Here is a 20,260-nt window from a genome sequence, read left to right on the forward strand (position 1 = left end):
AGTATATTTAATTACAATATATATTTTTTTAATATGATGTATTTAAAAAAAGTTGGTTTTAAGGAAAATTTGGACGTAAACTTCGAACATTTAGTTGATGACGTAAAACAATATTGCGGCAATCGTGCGCCAGAATTATCCCTTACGTCAGCAGTATGACGTCATCACATTACGTCAGCTCGCGCAATTTGATAGTGGCGTGCTGCTATCACCGGTGAAACAGGGCCATGAAAGAACTGGCATATAAGCAGAAGTGTAGACACATCAATGAGCATGATTTAAATATGACGTCATCAGTTAATCCTAGCTATTCAGATTTTCAGAAAACAAGTATCCAAACACGTCGATTGAACTTTCTTCCCTACAGGAAAAATATTTTTTGCTATGTGAATGTCAAATTAAAAGGTGAAATTGCAAAACAGTTTTCAAAAAGAATGACACGCTCCGAAACGAGTGGTTCAACTTGTTTGACGTCACAGATTGCTGTTGCTATTCTCTTTACAAATCAGACTAAAAGAATTACGAATTTTGTCGCAACTGCGCCATACAAATCATCCTGTTCTTTTAAAAGCCATTAGCAGTGAGTGGTAATAGCACCCAATCACTATCGCAGCTTTCTGAGCCCTGTTCGGGTCCGCGCAAAATATTTTGCTGAGTGTGAAGTCACACATGCGATGATGTCAGCCGCCTGGCTCCGCCCATGCTCCGCCCACTCTCCGCCGGCCCGCAAAGCCGAGGGCCACGCGACACGCGGCGAACCGTGGCGCGGGTGGACTGGTGTGTTTCGTTCAATTACTGAGTAAAATGCGTTCAAATGTGGTTAATAGCAATGTGCCACTGAAAAGAAAGGTAATGATACCAAAATAACACCATACTAACCACTTACAATAACAAATATATGAGGGTAAACTTTAATCCGCGCCACTTTCGCCTCCTGCAGCTACTATTTTCTTCTTGCGCAAAACTGAAAGATTTTGCGCGAGCCTACGTCACACGTGTGACGTCATACGCCGAAGGGCGGAGCTTGGCACCCGAGAGACCCCAACTGCGCATGCGTGGTGCAAAATTTTGCAGTAGGATGCGCTGCCCGAACAGAGGGGTGTTCACGGGCACCACACACTGCTGCGTGCGGTGTGTGCGGTGCGTCCAGCAGGCGTGGGGGTAGGGGATGGGTAGGCGGCTCTGACGTCACGGCTGCGTGCGGTGGACGGTCCGCTGTGGCCAGTCCCGACCGGCCACAGCGGTCGCTGTGTGCGGTGACGGAATGCTGACGTAGGGACGCAGTGGGCGGAGCTTGGAGGCTGTGTGCGGTCCAACCGCACACAGGGCCCGTGAACAGCCCTCTGGGCTCTGAACAAGCAGGATTTGCAAATAACTGAGCACGGTTCTGTAATTCCGTGAGTAGTAGCCGCTGTGTTTACACACCAGTGAGTGCGCGTTGGTGCGTGAAATATTGAGTAAAGTTAGTTCTTGGGTGTGGTGTGATCTTTCGCCCTATGAATTTTAGTATTTGTCTTGGAAATTTGCCTTATGTCATCTTGCTAAAAGTTGCACCGTTTGATACGATAAAGCTGTTGATTTGTTGGCACTTAGCTGTTGCAGATGAAACGGTGGTGTTTTAATTAAAAGCTATATCTGAAGCTAAAAATTCAATAATGAATTTCTTCTTAAATCAGCAATTGGCAAATCAGTCATTAGAGTAAATTCACCACTGTCCCTTTACTGTACTAGCTGAAAATTTTGGCAAGTGTTTTGCCTATGACGTATGATAACTCAGTACCTTCAGTACCAATGGCTTCTTGAATTCAACCCCCAAAAGTGTAAAGTGATGCACTGTGGACCACAAAACCCAAAAAGATCTTACAGTATTAGAGGAGTCAAACTAGAAGTCACAGATAAGGAGCGAGACCTGGGGGTGACTATAACAAACGACCTTCGACCTACTAGTCACTGTCAAAGAGCTGCGAGCAAAGCAATGGTAGCTCTCCGAATGATAAAGAGGTCCTTTGACCAAATCACAGCAACAAACTTCACCAGCCTCTTCAACTCATATGTGAGACCACACCTGGACTACTGTATACAAGCTGTGGGTCCCCAAGCTGTTCAAGATATCAGTCTCCTCGAAAACATCCAGCGCAGAGCTACAAGATTGGTGAGGGGGTTAAAGCACAGGCCATACCAAGAAAGACTAAAATTCCTGAAGACCGTATCTATTAAAGACAGGATAAAAAGAGGCGACTTGATTGAGACGTATAAAATCATGTCAGGGAAGCTCAATGTGAGGAGAGAGAAGTTTTTCAAACTGAGGACGACAAACACAAGAGGTCACCATATGAAATTACACAAGGAGCAGTCAGTCCATCAAGCCAGACAAAGGTTCTTCTCACAGAGGGTGGCTAATGACTGGAACAAGCTACCAGATGATGTTGTGTCTGCTGACACCACTGCTACATTTAAAGCTAAGCTAGATAAGCACCTCCAGCTCAAAGCCAACTGTGACCTGTGACCTCCAACCTCAATGAGTACCCTGACATGTTTCCTTGCCAACAATGACATGGACAACAAATAGCATACTGCTACCCCAAGTCCATTATCTATATACCTATACCTACCTATACCTAATGAGTGGGAAAACGACATGTTCTTCTGATCCTAAATTCTTCCCAATATCCCAGTATACCAGTATGTACCTATTTAATGCTCAACAGGGATGTGTCTTCTAGTTTAAAGTGGCCGGAGAGCATCATATATGCTACCTGAACGAGTTGAAATTTTTATTTGAAGCTTGATGATGTTTTGAGGTCTGCAACAAAGGTTAAGAAATAAAGATAAAGGAATGTATACACCATTTTTTATTAACAGTAGCCCTGAATTCACTGTAACTTTGGTGTTCTGTCATGAGACAAGTTGCCTTATAAGTGGGCCAGTGGCTGACCTTAAAAGTTCATCCGGGGTCACTGAATACTAATTACTGATCTTTATCTGAGTGAGGGAAAGGATGGACTATGGAGGGGAATGATAAATAAAAGAAATAGGAGGGTTCAATCCTAAGCTCAATTTAGGTATTGACACAATATCATATAGGTACTTTTATGAGGATGCCCTTTCAGTTTCATTTATTTTCATGTAATTTTTTGCTGTTATTCTTAACCCATGATTTCTCTTTACAGGTGATCATATTTCAAGAGCACCAAAAAGCACTAAAGAAAGGTGGTTATTAGTCAAATCTAACTGACACCATGGCTGCCACAATGGCGAATTTATTTGCTGGAAATCCAATGGCTACTCCTGTTGGACACAAAATAGGTAAGGAGATCTGTAAAGATGTTTGTTTTTCTTGCAAGTGTTTTTGGAAGTTCATGTGATAGCTATGCTCATTATGTGATAATTGAGCCACTTTGTGTTTGTGAAATGGAAACTAAATGCTGGTGCATGTAATATTCTGCTGTCTGCTTACTGAAATTTGAGTGTATTTGTGATTTTAACAATGCACATGAATATGTCATCGTCTTCCAGCTCAATGCAATGTCCTTTTACTAGTTTACAGCTAGTCACCAGCTCCCGATAATTTCTCGATCGTTTTTGGGTCGGAATGACGATCGACAGCCATTTTTCAATACAAAGAATAAGCACGTGGCAGTGTATCGAACCGAACCTTTCCAATTATTTATGACGACGTTTCGAACACTGCTTCCCGCCTTTCGCTACCGTTACGCGACCAGCAGCCTAACTACAGGGGAGGGGGCGTTATAACCCTCCGTGCCTCAATGTGTTCGATCGGATCACCGACGCGTCGAGCAATAGAAAAAGTATCGCTTGCAGAATCGATTTTAATTTAAATTGAGCAATAATCGTCATAAATTTGATCGTTTTACGTGACCGCCGATCAAATCAAAGTATCGCGAGACTTCACTCACTCTTATCACCTTTTATTCCCAACAGAGGAAGCCACCGACCCATCGTTGGCTTCTGAGGACTGGACTCTCAACATGGAGATCTGCGACATCATCAACTCTTCGGAGGAAGCGGCCAAAGATGCTGCACGAGCCATCAAGAAACGGCTGCACCATTTCTCTGGGAAAAACTACACGGCAGTCATGTACACGCTGACGGTCAGTTTGCTGGGATGGAATGGATGGGGTCAATGGTCATTGATGAGATTTATCATAACCCGCGCACCGACGGGGGTCTGCGCCAACTTCGCACCGACGGGGGGGGGGGCGGATGACCGCCCCCCCCCTGAGATCTCGAGAACGAAGCAAGATAGCGACAAGCGGTAAACGGCATCGGATACGCACGGCCAAGATCTACAATTTTTACTTAGGTCATTTTCAGGTCAGGTCAAAGATGACGTCACAGGGGTCGAAAAAGTCAAAATGGCGGCGCTAGATATGGAGAGTTTTTCTCGAATAACTTTCGAATTAGTCAAGATAGGAACAAACTAAGGGCATCATCGTGATCCTCTCGTCAATCCGCATCGAATGATATATATGTTGACCTCGAAAGGTCAAGGTCAAAGGTTGACCTCAGGTCACGTGACCTCGAGGTCATCATGTATATCATTCGATGCGTCTTGACGAGCTGAAAACAATGAGACCATCCACGCGTCTGTATCTTGTTCCTGTACGGAGTTATTGGCCAAAAACCTTTGGTGACCTTTGATGACGTCACATGACCTCACAGCTGCCCAACAGCAAAACAGACCTCAAGGTAGTGAGGGTTGATCGTATATGAAGTCATGTATGGTATATGGGGCCATTCCGACCCGTTTTAGTGGTAAAAACAGGGAGTTGATTTTTCCCCCATTGACTTATAATGGGGAAGTCGCGAAATTGACCTGACCTTAGGTCACCGATATCAAAATTCCAAGATATACAAATTGTAGCTACTAATGACCTAATAATATCCTGCGACTTTCAAAGGCCTCCGACATCTACTGTAGCTCTGGCACGGTGACAAAGTTGCAAAAAAGTGACTTGAGGTTGGGTCATTCAAAGTGACCTGGTGACCTGACCTTAAAAGGTAGGAGGTTAAAACTTGCACACCATGTGTAAAATTGATGAGGTTATAGTCATACCAAATTTCGTGGCGCTACGCGCCGCGGTTTTCCCGCTATTCGCGAAAAACCTCAGGGGGGGCGGATATCCGCCCCCCCCGTCGGTGCGAGGGATAACCGCGTGGCGGGCGTATGTCTTGTCGTATCGTATTATGCAACTGTCACGTGTTGTCTGACTTATTCGGTCGCACGTAAACGCAACCGTCACGTGATCATACCTACGGTTCTGTCTTACACCTATGCCGGGCTACCTTTGCTGATCTGTACCGCTATATTTCGTATGGGGCGAGTTGTCAGGTGTTGCATTTTTTGCGATGCCCTGTGTCACTTTGTTGTGATTCAATCGACCTGTCTCTGACACTCCATGTTACTCTAACGTTTTTAATCGACGTTTATGTGAGGCTGCGTGCCGTTTTTTCACATCACTACTCTCCCATAAGAGATGTCTTATCCGATCCCTTTTCAGAACCACCAACAGGAAACACAGAATCTCGCGTAATAAAAGCGGTGTAAAACTGTCACGTGCCCTCGGCAGGTGCTGGAGACCTGTGTCAAGAACTGCGGCAGAAACTTCCACCATCTGATCTGCCAGAAGGACTACATCCAGGACCTGATCAAGCTGATCGGTGAGCTCCCTTCTTACCCCATGTCGATCTCACCCGGCTGAGCCCCTTACCCCCCTCCCTCATGAATACCCCCACCCCATCCCCCCAGTACAGGCATGCTATGTAAATATGTACGGTGCTGTTTGTGGTATGGGAGGCCCTGGATGTTTTGGTTAAGATATTGACTGAAAGGACTTGGACTGACGAACGTTGTGCAATCTGTACAGACTTATTCCTGCATCCCCCTTTGTTTACTTGAACCCTATATTGGGCGCTATATTTACTTAAGCATCTATTTTTTTATCCAGTTGTGTGAAATAACTCGTGATCAACAATGCTTGGCGAAATTCGATAACATTATACTAGTTAAAAATTCGGTAGGACGATGGTTTGACGGAGAACTTTGCCGGTCACTGCAGTACAAACATTCCGCTGGCGGTTCTGTTAATGGCTTGGTAGACCATTTGCTCATGTGTTCCCCGTTACATTCGGGTGACCTCAGATAAAGGACGATTGTGTTGAGCTGAAGTACCAGGCATTCTTTAATTAGCTGGATCCATGCGGTACCTACTTATTTTGTCCAGTTTGGCTCCCAGTTTTGTTCTTATTTTATATTTGTCACAGTCACGGACACGAAACCACATTGACAATTTGTGTGGTTTTTCGTTGACTGTAGACAAAATCCAGCAATGAACGTTTATTTAATTAATTCAGTTACAATTTGGGTTCCGCTATGAATCGAATATGGTGTAAGTATTATGACTAATGTTTTTTTTTTAACGGAACTTCGAATAACTTCGGCGATCAATTAAATATCACATGCTTCAATTCGTAAGGTCCTTAGGTGATCGCTCAATTCCGTTGATAAAATCTTCCCATTCCGTGCTTTGAGCTTTGGGGAGTGACCACCATACTGCCAGAAATAGATAGGTTGGGCTAACCTCTCATACCGCCCGTAACCGGCTGTCGGTTGACCAGTCTGTAGGGCGGGGGAGGGGGGGGGGCTGCCTGTCCTCCTCCCCCCTCCCCTCCCAGTCACACGCTCGTGTTTACGTTATGGCGAAACAGCTCCCATCACGTGTGCTGGACTATGTAGGAACTGCCACTCAACTGGCATATTTACTGCGGTGGGGGGAGGGGTGGGGGTGTTCGCGCACGAATGAACAACGCCGCGCAGCCAGCGAGGCGCAACTCGTATAACGGTATGATGATGAAGGCTTGTGGTTTGGGTAGTATACTCGTAATTGGCAGAGCCGTGGTGACGCGGTTGGTATAACGGTATGAGCTATGGACTATGGAGGCTTGACACGGCTTTGCTGGCGCACTTAATTGGCGAAAGCGGAAGGCTTGGACGTTGCATTGGATGAAACCGGTGTTGTAGCAAACGAAGCCGGTTGTATTCTTATGGGGTACGGACTACGGAGGGCATTGCTTTCGTGTTATAGGTCAAAGCCAGTTGTAAAAGTCACGGAGTCCGATGCCATAGTGCTGTAGGCTATAAGCAGGAGTCAGCTGTATAAGGAAGGCCGGTGCTATAATGTTATGGGCTAAAGGCCGGAGCCATTTGTATAAGGCACGGAGGCCGGTGCTATAGTGCTGTAGGCTATATGTAGGAGCCAGCTGTAACTGTAAGGCACGAAGGCCGATGATCCGACGGAACTGGGTGATATCAGGGTGATATAACAGGATGGTGATGACGTAGATCGGAGGATATCCGGTTGAAGCCGGTTTGTTTGGGATGGCGCGGCTGATAGCCGTACGGAGTCGAGCAGTATAACGGACAAGACGGGTGATTCATAGTGACGTAACGATATAACGGACGGAGGTCGGAGTCGGCACTATTGGCACGGAGTCCGCTGGTCCGGACAAGAGCCTGGCTTGTCCATACAGTCATGACTCAGTCTATTCGCGGCGCTGAATAATGATGTGCCTCGGTTTGTTTGTGTAGTAATACCACAGCTGATCGTTCCGGTGCAAACCGGAATGTTACATCGGAATTTTACCTCACCGGCTCAGCCCACAGCCGGCTGTCTGATTCGTTATCTTTCGAATCGATGTTTGTTACGAAAAAGTGTGTAACTGTTTATGAGTAGGTCGTTGAAGCATTATCTTTCATCGCACACTTTAAGTCGTTTGCATCACGTCGGAGAGCAAATACAGACGCGTCTAACTGATAAGCGTTTGATTAGAACCGTCAAGTCCAAAGATACAACATAATAAGCAGATATAAGATACAGAGTGGGCACTAATACCTTTGAAATATATATATTGTGCTAATAAGGCAACGTTCCTTTGCGAGAGACAAAGCGAACGCTGAAATCGAACTGCAGAATCATGCTGTCGGGTTCCTGAGCTACGAAATAGTCATTGTGTTAAAATTATTATTTAATCGACGAACTCCGACTGTTCCATTCGCCGGATAAGCTATCTCAGCCTTGTGACCGCTCAATGTGGACTGACCCAGTGTCGCTCGATACTCTGGCGCGCGTTCGATAGGTCATCGAGCTAGGGTCGGCACTTACCCACTGGGCCATAACCGTGAATATTGAGGCACGATATGGCCCCGATAATAATTGGGTGGTCCGTCCGCTTTTCTTTCTTGCGAACCCTTTGTTCATGTGTGATGGGAACGTCCCAGGAATCTATACGCTTTCTGACTAAGCGATAACAACAACAGCTGACAAGCTGGAAGAAGGCAAAGCTTTATCATCCTGTTATCGTTCTCCATTTATTACGTTAATCTCTACTGATGTTCAGAAGTGTTTTGCAGAACCTTTCCGCGATAGCACGCCAGTGGCCACTGTCCTGCAAAGTCCTCCGTCTCTTGCTACTATGCATGCATAAACATTGAATCCCGAGTGGATTATGTAACGAAACTGGTCATGCTCGGATACCTCGGTTATGTAAGCTGTGGCCGAGCCCGAGAGGACATTCTTTTAGTTTGAACAGTGATGCGTTGACATACGAGTACTCCTAGCTTTGAGTGTGCAAGTCATGCCTCTCAGTGATGCAAATTTCAGACACAGTGCTTTGGCTAAATCATGGTAAGAAAATTATTGCAATTAAAGTTCCTTATAAGTTCGTTTCATTGTGCGATCCCTTACGCATAGTTGTAGTTTCATGAAACATTTCATGGGCGCCGATGACCTCTGAAGTCCGGGCGCCCTGAAATTAAATCACAAATCATCGCCATTCATGAGATGGTATTCAAAGTGCAAGCTGTTGCTTTCAGTGTCAGAACTTGGCAGCAGTCTCTGCCCCAGCAAAAGACCCACCAGCCAGTGCACATGACGAACAAGCTCAGTGCCCACCTACAAACTATGTGGTATGTGCTGATAACTAATGCGTGTGGTCGCTATCTCGGTTGTGCTTTCGTAAGCGAAGTTCACGTACGTGGATTGTGACTGAGATGTGCTGGCTGAATCACTTCTAATCAACGATGTGGCTTTGGCGTGTCGTATTGGTCATGAGTGCAGGTAAAGTGCAGGTACACAGAGCAATAGTGATGCAAACATGGGGCACATCATGGAGACGTTGAGTCATGCTAAGGCGCTTGAATGCACAACGATACATGAGCTTTGACTAGTGATGTAAGTTTCGTGCCCTAACTATCGGCAGATTTCGCTATCATACTTGTCAGAACGATAAAGGATTATAAAGATCGATAGTGAGTTGAAAAGAATGGAATTCACTTTGTAATAACTGTGCAGTCTGTAGATGAGTAAGCTGGACTAGGCGCCGATATTCTCTGGTATAGTTGCGGCCCTGATATGGGGCTAACATATTTAGAGCCGGTAACAGCTGCTGGTATGCCCATACCCAAACAGAATATCAAATTCTGTCAAAATGTTTTTATCTGTACCTATCCACACAAGTCATATTTCCTTGTACCTGACAGATTCCTGACAATATTCTAGTAACATTCATTTTACCAGCGAGTGGCGTCATATGCCGGCGCTTACGTTTATCCCCGAACCCGCTGGGCCGACCCAACCGGGAGAGGGAATGGGGAGTGTAGTAGATTGTGGGGCTTCCGTGGTTGGCCGGGCCGGTCAGATTACCTCCTCCCCTCCCCCTCCCCTGTCCCTTCCTGTGGCGTGGGCTAACCCGGGATGGGTGGGACGAAGGTTAGTACATAAGCTAGCCTAGCACTAACTACTTATTACGTTAAATACGTAATTACGTATTTAAACGTAGTTTGTAGTGCGGCAAGCACTAAACAAACATTTCATTTTTCCTATCAGAATAACCTCTAGCACTCTGTCATTCCTAAAAATATGCAGACATTCTGTACATATTCATAAAATATTTGCGCTTTCAGAAAACCAACGTTACGAGGACCGTTAGGGTTAGCTCAGTTCATTGCAGGCCGCTTAGCGCTGACCTCACCTGACAATTATGGTCCATCGTTATGAGTATTAGTGACATGCTTTGTGACATTCTGTGGCCTATGATCGACTGACTTGTGACGTTGGCTCTGACGTGGCAAGCAACTTACCTGACATTCGTGTGACGTATGCCATAACCTGATTGTGGACGCGTGACGCAAATTGTGCCGTGATGACTAACCTGTGACGTATATCGATAACCCAGCGACTGGCCTATTCTCAATGATCGGGCATTTGTGTTTCTGACTTTGTATGTATGTAATGTCTATTGTGTAGGGTGCACTTACATATTAGCGACATTCTATTCGTTGTTGCCACGCCCTGCTTAAATGTATGCTGCACGTGCATGTAAATAAGTGAGTGTATCTGTTTGTTAAGCTTTTGCCCACAGCTGTGCAAATTATTTCGTTAAATGTTTCATGTTTCCCTTCTGAACTTGTTTCCATTTGGCTATGATGAAATGTATCCTTGAGGTTGTCTTCCCTTTGCTTCCCTGAAATAGCTCACATTTGAAATTACATTGGCCGAATGTGAACTGTTTATTTATTTTACCCCCATTTACCGCTTGTTTGCTTGCGTTCTCGTTTTTTCCGACAGGGCTGCGGAGTCAATGGATTTTCGGTGACTCCAACCGACTCCGACTCCGACTCCGCAGCCCTGGTTTCCGTCAGCCCCCGCGCGGTGTTGGTTTCTGATTAGTGCCGTGTCTGCTACGTTTTAGGGCCTCCAGTGGAGTTTGACGCGCCACCGCCCGACGAGAGTGGCCTCCTATCCTCCGTTAACTCGACTATCATGAACTTTGCCGAGACAATTGAGAGCGCTATGCTAGGTAAAGCCCGCATGATGTGTGCCTCGACTTGCGGCCACTGGGCTGAGGTGTGCGAGGGTGGTCAGGGCACACGCTTTCTGGGCAGCTCTGGCGACTAGGCTAGCTTCTGGACACTATATGCTGCTCTGAAACGGGAAACAGGATGACTGTTAATAACTGCTTGTGAACAAGCTTGACTATTCACCGTTTGAAACAGTAGTTTTTGGCGCCAAACGACTCCTTAGTTGACTTAGTTGTGTTGACTGATAAAGGTAGACGGCACGCGACTTTTCCACTAAGTGACCTGTGACATCGGCCATCGGCCTTTACCTCAGGACTCAGTGACTGTGACTCGATTCTGCAACGCGTCATTGACAAAACGCACCTCATTGATGCTGTCTCGTGGCTGTCAGAGTTACAACGTACCCCCGCTGCCCAGCTCTAACGACGTGATAAGCCAGACTCGCCTTCTTTTGCTCTCCAGACACGCTAATTTGCTTGCTGCACAGTAAAATCTAGCTCTAGCCACGGGTGCATGAACTGAAATGATGCTTCACAAATGCATGACGCTATCTGCATCTTGCTTTCACCGACTCTTACCTGGCAATTCAATCAAAGTTTAACTGTGTTCTCTCTGCTCTTCACTTTGTATTTCCTGTCAGCTTGAAACCATTCTTATGCATTGTGTGAGTTGTAAGGAGAGACCTTTGTTGCGTATAAACTAATGCGTTTAGCTTGAATTTTTTTTCTTCGTTTTTTTTTCGAATTCGAGACAAATGGAAGCCTCATGTTCTTTGTATTCAGCTACCCTTCCTAAATCCATGAATTCGCGTTTTATCGAAAGTAGGTATTCTTTCGGTTTGGTATTTATCAACAATGGTTGGTACATCCTTTTCCTTCGCCGATTTGACTTTGTCTGGTAGCCTCGAATCGGTACGCCATTCCACGATTGATATGTTTCGCCCTGTATCAAGCTATCAACCATCTTTTTTCAGCATATGTCTACTTTTGTTTGGAATGCCATTCAAACAACCACTAACACTCAGGGGCAATTAATGCATCAGCTACTATGTTATATTTCAGTGCGCTGAGTTTCGCTTACTGCTATTCGGGAGTAGCTGCTGATGTTTAGTTTGTGTTGTTTTTTATATTTATCGTCGTTTTTTATGTTAGTTGTTACCTTCGTTTAATACCATCCCTTTCCAGTCTTTTTTTTACCCATTCCTCCCCTGTCCCGTAAACTACATGTTTTGTCTACTACCTCACGCTTATGTACGTAACATTTTGCAGTTTGTTTTCTTTGTATGTATTATTTTATTGTTTACTTTCCTCTTGTTATTCACATTCCACGTCCCTGTCTATATTTTTTTTTCGTAGACTTACCGCTCCTTCATCTTCCTTTTTTACCTCTGACCATCCTGTACCCATTTTCTGACGGCTTTCCCGTGACCCTGAGCTCTCTGCCCCGTTTGCGCCCCCTCTGACCCCCCTCTCCCCCTCCACTGACCCCACCCCACCCCCACAGGCCCGAAGAATGAGCCACCGCTGGCCGTTCAGGAGAAGGTGCTCGGCCTCGTGCGCAGCTGGGCGGTGACTTTCCGCGGCCAGCCAGACCTGAATGGCGTGGCGGCTGTGTATGACGAGCTGCTGGCCAAGGGAGTGCAGTTCCCAGAGGGAGGCGACTCGGCCGCGGCGCCCATCATCACACCGCAGAGGGTATGAAGGGCGAGTGGGTAACGCTGGCTGCGCAGCCCCGAGCGCGGGTGACGCTCAGCACCACGGAACCCTTCTCTCCACCATCCCATTCAACATTGCCCATTTCTCATTACTATTTAGGCAATGCGGGAATGGGATGGCGGAGGGAGGGTTGTATGGCGTTGAGCGCTAGTCTCAGCAGCTTGGTCATAATTAAGCAGTCGCGCGGAGTTAAATTTTGGCGTAAAAGATATTGTTATTTTGTAATTGCCGAAATAGTTATGGACGTTGAGATAGATTGCATTCCCCCATCGTTTACCAAAATGTTTTTCCCTCTTGTTTTGTTGGTTTCCGTTATACCCTTGTGACCTTCCTCTGTACCTTTTATACAGTCGACACCAGCGCACGCCCCGGCCCCGGCGGCCTCCCCGTCTGCGGGACAGACTCACCGGTCACAGCCCGAGTCACAGGGCTCCCAGCCGCTGGATCTCACTGCCGAACAGGTTAGTGTAACTATATTAGGGACTGTGAACACACCGGTCGGCGGTCACCGGCCGACTCACTGGGCTCCCAGCCGCTGGACCTCACTGCCGAACAGGTAGGCATTGAAAACGGTAACTATAATCACACCGGTCACAGCCCGACTCACAGGGCTCCCAGCCGCTGGACCTCACTGCCGAACAGGTTAGAAGTGATAACCGCGAGTGGCAACTGATACCCTATTCGGTGGCGACTAAATGACGGTTACATTTGGCGTTGGCCAAGTGATTAAACTGTGAACTCGACTCACCGAAAATCGCTCGCATCAGGATAGCTAGTTTTAGTGCGTGGTAGTTTGATGACATACTCTAGTTTGTTTGTTATGCAAGTGCGCTTCATGTTCAGCTTGCAAACTCGTTGCTTGTTTCTTTATGTATGAACGGAGCTAACAGAACGGCAGCTTGTTTCCGTATGTACTCATCTGTTTATCTTGTGAAGCTCCGGGAGTCAGGGTTTTATGATTTGTTCAGACGATTAGTAAGCTAACTGCCATCCATAAGAAAACAGGCTGTGATCGGGAATATCAATTTTAGTAGCCATAGACGATCCATATTCTCATCCTGAGTCACGGTGACCCTATATGAGTAACCTTTCTCTACCATCACTTACCGACAGGCTGATAAGCTAAAGAAGGAGATTCACGTTGTGGACGGCAATGTGCACGTGCTGAACGAGATGCTGTCCACCCTGAAGCCGAGCACGGCGTCCGAGGACGACCTGCAGCTACTGAAGGTGAGGTGGTAGAAGACGAGAGTGGAAGGGGATGGTAGGAGATCGTGAGAGATGGTGGATTGGATGTTGGAAGACATCGGTAGGAAAGGGACGGTAGAATGCGTCAATGACATATTGTGACGGAAGAGCGCTTGAAGAGGGAGGATAGGGTTTGGGAGTCGGGGTAGCTCTCCAAATGTTTTTTGGCTGTATGAGCAGAAACGTCGTAATTCTAAGTGGAATTTATCCATACATACGCATTACGCAATGTGGCTCATTAGCTATTCTTCATTTCGTCGTTGTTCTTCTATTCGTCGTCATATATTTGATCGCTGGCTATTCTTCAGTATGCTGTACCATTCGCGATGACTAGACTGTAAAGCGTATCCTCACTGCTTCTGTACCCTTCGCACAGCACCTGGCCGAGACATGTCGGGCCATGCAGCAGCGTCTGGTGGCTCTGGTGGGACGGGTCACACGGGACGATATCACCGCCGAACTGCTCAGACTCAACGACGAGCTCAACAACGCCTTCATCAGGTGAGTGGGTCTTCCATAACGTATGGTGGCTGGTTTGCGGTCAGTACTCGTGTAGAAGCTGAATATTCACCTAAAGCAATGATGGTCATGGTAGCTGTACCTATACTTTAAGATGCCAGTATATCACCATCGTGGAGATCGATTATGTGCTTTCAGCACCTTAGTTTGCGTAGCTTCGAGTATAGCTTTGCGTATCACCTTTGCAGCCTTCTTCCCCGTTCATGACCTGATTTGTTATCCCTCCCCCACACCAACACACACCCACAAGCTGCATTTCTTGACGGCTCCCATTTGACTTTACCCCCCCCCCCCCACCCCACCCCCCACCCTCTCGTCGCAGGTACGAGCGTTTCGAGCGGGGCCGCTCGGGTAACTCTGGCTCCCCGGACCGCCGGCCGGCTGCCGCGTCACCCTCGTCCTCCGGCCCGCCGCCCGCCGCAGCTGCCGCCGCAGTTGCTGACGGAGGGGCCCTCATTGACCTCGGAGATGACCCCGAGACGGTGTCACGACAGATGGAGGGACTAGGTATGTGAGGCTGTCTTTGTGGCATTGCGGTGATCATGGTTTGTGAATTAGAGAGGAAAGCTATCATCATGATCATCATCATCATCATCATTGTTTTTTCAGCATCGCCATGCGACAAAAAAGATGCATACCCCCTCTCCCCCCCTACACACACACACTTTAGTCAGCACTCAGGAGGGTCAGTAGTCTCAACAAACGCCGCGAATGAAAATTATAAATTTTCCGATCCTGTTTCCTACTGACAGCAGTTAAACAGGACGTTTTGTTGTGTGCTATCCGCTTTTCATGTATTATATAATCTTATGTTAGTGTCAAATGCTTATTGCGGTGTTCTATTTATGTACTGACTTCTGTTCTGTGTTCCAGCGGTGGGCGGCGGCGGCAGTACCTTCCAGCAGGTGTCCAGGATCCCGAACGTCACCGGCGCGGAGGCAGCCGGCGGAGCGGCCGGCGTCACCCCCGCGCAGCCCTCGTGAGTAACGGACAACCGAGAGACACCGTCAACGAGGCCTGTTGGGAGAGCAAGGCAGAGTGAGGATTTTAGGTGCAGTGGCATGTATTCACTCCACGCATTTTTACCTGAGCCGGCCTTAGTCAACGTTTTTATGGCACATTTTAAGTTTTCTGTGGAAATTATGGCTGCTTGGACGTAAATCTGAGTAACTAGCATCAGCTGTGAGCTGCCGGCAAATGTCAGGCACATTCGTTTTCAGGTTACTGTTTTAGTCCGATTGCGCCATAATGAACCGTTATTTTATAATACCTCAGACGACTGGTTGTATGTATGTACTTGCTCTTTTGTGCCACCGACTCTGACCGTGTTTTGTATCTGTCCGTTGACAGACGTACAGACGGCGCCGCTGCGGACAATATCGTGAGTACCCGTCCGGTATAGACAAGTAACCAGGATATGATACTACTGCTGCCACGAGCCTCAGGCTTGCCGTTACCGACCTCATCCTGCCCACACTCCTTATTTGGCTACCGCAGGCTTGCCTTCTTGTCCCCACTGCTACCCACTATTACTTCCTTAATGCCTCCCCCCGTTTTATTCTCACAGTCTACCCGCTGCCCCCACCACCGACCCACACGACCTCCCTCCCATTATCCCCACACCGCCCGTACAACCCACATTTGGCTAGCTATTTGTTCGCCAGACGTTCTCGAAATTTAAAAATAATCGGCAGATGCGAGCTCTTCGGCCTTAAAAATACTACGCTGAGTACATTTTGACGATCCAGACTTTGTGAGCGGATAGGTTCTCATTCACCGTATGAACGGCGTCACAGACTCACCGCTAACGTCCATGCCGATTGCAGGAACCAATACTGCGGGTACGTACTGTGCCAACGGAGTCCCGTTCTGTCAGAGAAGTATCCCGCCCCTGGTTAACCGACCCTAGTGCATGGCTGTCCATTGACTTATAATAACCCGCTTGTGCCTGACCCAGGGCAGCAGCTATGCAGGGCGGACTCGCAGCCTGTAGTTGCAGCTGAACCCAAAGCTTATATCAGAGCATGCCTGTTATATGTGGCTGCGTCTCCAAAGCTCTTAGACGTTGATTGACCTGCTGGCCGTCACAGGCGCCACAATCACAGTCTGACTAACTGTGTGGCTGACACAGCATGGTCACAGTCACATCCTGTGTTTTAAGAACGTGGTCTCATCAATGGCCAGAGCAGACTGTGACTGAGTCGATGTGAAGTCCACAGCTCGCAGCCTGTGGTTGCGCTCTGTGGATGCCAAAGTCACACAGTTTGTGTTGAATGAGCTATGTGATGTGTCCATGTAAGGCACAAAATTCACGCAGAAGTGATAAATTAAGAGCTCCTAACTAAATGTTCAAAAGTAACATTCATTATGAAAGACCCTGTAGATTGAGATGCACTGGTCAGCTAATGGCACTGCCCGCTGAATGATCGCTGCTGACTGTAGTTGTGAAGTGGATTTACTCTTTTAACTGGTTACTACCCCAGTTTACCTAGCCCAACTTCAGACTAGCACAACTAAGCCTAGCATTCTATACCAGACCATATTTTGATGGAATGACTTCGGAAGCTATGAGTTCACACTATTGTAATAAATGCAATTTAACTCATCTGACTGAAATTTTCAGTTTTGCGCAACAGGCGACAAAGCCGTATTTATTTGAAGTGCTCCTCCCTATCTCCAAACTATACACAGTTTCTCATTATGAAGGCAAGCGTAACTACCGTACTTTCCATGCAATCGTTGAGTCATTGGTTTGTTCTGCATTTTGCACCTATTCATGCATCAGCTACTTTTCTTACATGAACCATAACTAGGTAAGTAACTCAGCTATCGCAATGCTCTCCGTGGCTTAAGGCCGCCCCACACTGGAACTCGCATGCGGGTTGTGAGTTTGCGGGTTTTGAGTTTGCGGGCATAATACTAATTCATAGAGTGATTAGACCGCTACCTTATGGTAACTTCATGAATGCAGTGAAGCCGGTACACCTTCAGAAACTTACATATAGTCGCAATACCAGCGCAACGAACCAAAATTCGACTCCAACGAAAAACCCGCAAACCTCGCAGAACTCGCAGACCTCGCAGCGAGGAAAATCAAAAGTTGACTCAAAATCAACTTTTGGAATGCGATGGAAGGTCGCTCGCAAGCTAAAAACATGCAGACTCGCTTGTTAGATGATAGTGTGGGTCTCTCAGCTTAGATTGTAGTATTTGATTTTGAAGAAACCCGAAAACCCAAAAACCCGCAACCCGCATGCGAGGTCCAGTGTGGGGCAGCCTTTAGACTGAATAATGCCGACCTTGCGTGTGTCCGTATTTTCCATGCTTATGAACGCTGTTTTTGTTTTTGCTTATGAATGCCGACTGCTGGCTTTACATCAAATAAAGGGAAAACGCTGCTTCTCCTTAATTGCTTCGCAGTTTTTTAGAAGTCAAATGCTTGAACCGCCGTTGCATTTGATTTGTTACATTTCAATATGATTCAGCTCTTTTATTTTTACATCGCTTATTGTTTCGTCCTCTTCAAAATATTGCATACATTCTGGTTACTTTGTAACGTCACTCAATTCTGCAACACTGTGCTGTTCAGTGCGATGCTTTCTCCCGATATTCCATGCCAACACAGTTTGCTGCAATGTCCCTGCCTCCACTGCTACTGGGGCGAAGACAGCTGACTGCCCGCCTGTTCGATGTCGGGGTCGCCATGCTGCGTGTGTCAGTGTTCCACGCTTACTGGGCACCGCTATCCTCGTCTGTCCACAGCTTCAGCAAGAGAAGGATTTCGACGAAATGGAGAAATGGCTGAAAGAAGCGGTAAATGATTAGAGTAATTCGAAGCTGACTAACCATTCTCAGTATCAAACTAAACCTCATTTGTTCACTAATGTTAACCTTACCTTCTTTTTACTGCATTCTACCCACTAACCAGTTAATATTTTCCTGTGACGTTGAAAAGCTAGCCGGCGAGTTTGCTATATGGCTCAGAACTAAGATCATTTGCATGAATTAATGCTTGCTGAATCTTTGTTTCTCCTCTTTTTGAGAGCTAGGCGAGCAGTAACTCGTCGCTAACAGCTGTGAGCTGCTTACTTTGAGTTGCTAATGCAACGTCCACAACCACAAGTGCTGCTTACGGAGAAGTCATTGCTTTTCCGCTTTTTGCGTATCAGCTTTCATGGCCCTCTGTTGCGTTTGTTGCTTCGCATTTCTGCTGTCACAGTGTGCTCATAACCATGTATCGTGCGCGGAAAATCGGCGGGGATGCGCAGAAATATCTAACCGCTGACTGATTCTCATTTATAATCGGTTTTCTGTTGGTGGTATGTCCTGCAGCTAGACTCGACAATCGGTGCAAGTCACTTTCAATCGACACTTACCGTCCCATTTATTGCATCCTTACACTATCGTTAGCTGTCGTGACTCGTGATACTCTTTTGCTATTCCACTCAACCAGACTGCTGGTGCCCAAATCTGCCTTGACTGACCTGCCCTCTTGCCTGACCCCCCTCTGACCTGTGACCCTCCCTCCTATGCTTGAACTTCCCTCGGACCTCTGCCCCTGACATCTGACATGACCTCTGACCTTTGACCTTGGACCCCTGACATCTGACCTGTGACCTTCCCTCCTATGGCGAACCTTCTCTCAGAGATCTGACCTGACCTGCCCTTTGACCTCTGACCTCTGACCTTTGACCTCTGACCTCTGACCCCTGACCTGACCCCTGACCTCTGACCCCTGACCTGACCCCGCAGGGTGGTGACGAGGCGCGGGATGGTATGCTCACAAACAGCGAGTTTGACCGGTTCCTGGCGGAGCGGGCCGCGGCGGCCGACAGTGGCGCGGGTCCGGGAGCAGCGTCCAGTCAGCAGAGGAACCAGTAGCGGAGCGGGACGCTCGACAACAGGTACGAATTGTTATCCGAGCTGACATAGGAACTGAATGAACGGCAGCTGAGCGATGTGTCTGATGATTTTTATCACGAATAGTTTGACACATTCAACTCGTTTTATGACAGCTTCGCCTTTCAAGAGAAATTTGGTTTCATCGTCTACTCTAGAGCCTGCCTGACTTCGAAATCCAACTGATGGATGTCCGATTTACCCTCTGGCTCAATCCGCAAACAAGTTATTTCTCCTATTATTTTCTTGATTTTTTATTTGACTGATGTGCCGTTGTTCTGTTGGTGACTGGGGTCTAGGCAACTGGTCGTGCCGCTTCATTAATTATTAGCTAACTCCATTTGCTGCAGTTCTGTTCCACTCGTCACTCACTATTCTGACTGCAGTGTTTTGTATTCCGTTTCAGATGTATATGCCGGCGGCTGACGGCCTCCCGTCTGCGGGTGATGACCTGACCTAGTCTCGCCTGGGACAGACCCAATTCGAGCGGGCCGGTCGCACCGCGGACCCTCCCAACTCGATCACGGAGTGCACGGCACGCTGTATTTATCGTCACAGGGCAGTGGGCACCATCCTTTCTGGGGATCTCTGACGGTCGACGAGCCGCTAACGCTGCCGCGGCAGAGTTTTGTAACCGTGCTGTGCCGCCGCCGCCGCCGCCGGGGCGCCGCGTTTGTCTCCGTTCTGCGCCGATTTCCTCGCTATCATGGAGGGAAAACGGGTCTGTGAGCTTCCCGTGGCTCGTTGGCGAGTGTCGCGGGCGTCTGACGCCGAAATGGTGCGTGGAGAGGCTGATACTGCCGAGTTTGAGCTGGAGGAGCAGCTAGATGGAGGTATTCGAGGCGGAATGATGGTCACGATCGGGCTTTTTCTCGTAACTTCTGCGAATGTGCGCAGCTTTTAGTAGCGGGATGATCAGCTGCAGTGGGAATGTCATTATATTATTTAAGCTCGAACTAAACGAATATATTATAATGCTGAATGCTTTTTAAGTCTCTGT

General features: G+C 47.4%; 1 protein-coding gene across 33 annotated transcripts; it reads left to right on the plus strand.

Annotated features, from left to right (window-relative positions):
* Window positions 1-733: 733 nt before the first annotated feature.
* LOC122370414 (TOM1-like protein 2) lies at window positions 734-20,242 on the plus strand. 33 transcript variants are annotated; one of them, XM_043345995.1, is made up of 16 exons: window positions 742-849; window positions 3,171-3,306; window positions 3,943-4,112; window positions 5,592-5,682; window positions 10,771-10,878; window positions 12,383-12,573; window positions 12,945-13,055; window positions 13,708-13,824; window positions 14,219-14,343; window positions 14,684-14,868; window positions 15,235-15,340; window positions 15,712-15,742; window positions 16,188-16,202; window positions 18,124-18,174; window positions 19,114-19,265; window positions 19,667-20,242. In XM_043345995.1, exons 2-15 carry the CDS (start codon window positions 3,240-3,242, stop codon window positions 19,240-19,242), a joined length of 1,497 nt encoding a protein of 498 aa, XP_043201930.1. In that variant the 5' UTR covers window positions 742-849; window positions 3,171-3,239; the 3' UTR covers window positions 19,243-19,265; window positions 19,667-20,242. The 33 variants fall into 33 exon arrangements, with proteins under 33 accessions (XP_043201936.1, XP_043201930.1, XP_043201944.1 ...); XM_043345999.1 differs by lacking the exon at window positions 742-849 and adding an exon at window positions 1,355-1,397; XM_043345996.1 differs by lacking the exon at window positions 742-849 and adding an exon at window positions 1,397-1,427.
* The last annotated feature ends 18 nt before the right edge of the window (window positions 20,243-20,260 follow it).

Source organism: Amphibalanus amphitrite, unplaced genomic scaffold (assembly GCF_019059575.1).
Source record: "Amphibalanus amphitrite isolate SeventyFive unplaced genomic scaffold, NRLGWU_Aamphi_draft 001130F_arrow, whole genome shotgun sequence".
In the NCBI taxonomy this organism is placed as follows: Eukaryota; Metazoa; Arthropoda; class Thecostraca; order Balanomorpha; family Balanidae; genus Amphibalanus; species Amphibalanus amphitrite.

Coding starts and splice junctions, on each gene's coding strand:
- LOC122370414 (XM_043345995.1), top strand. CDS start 3,240: ATGGCTGCCACAATGGCGAATTTATTTGCTGGAAATCCAATGGCTACT. Junction 4,113..5,591: donor CAGTCATGTACACGCTGACG/GTCAGTTTGCTG, acceptor TGCCCTCGGCAG/GTGCTGGAGACCTGTGTCAA. Junction 13,056..13,707: donor TGGATCTCACTGCCGAACAG/GTTAGTGTAACT, acceptor ACTTACCGACAG/GCTGATAAGCTAAAGAAGGA.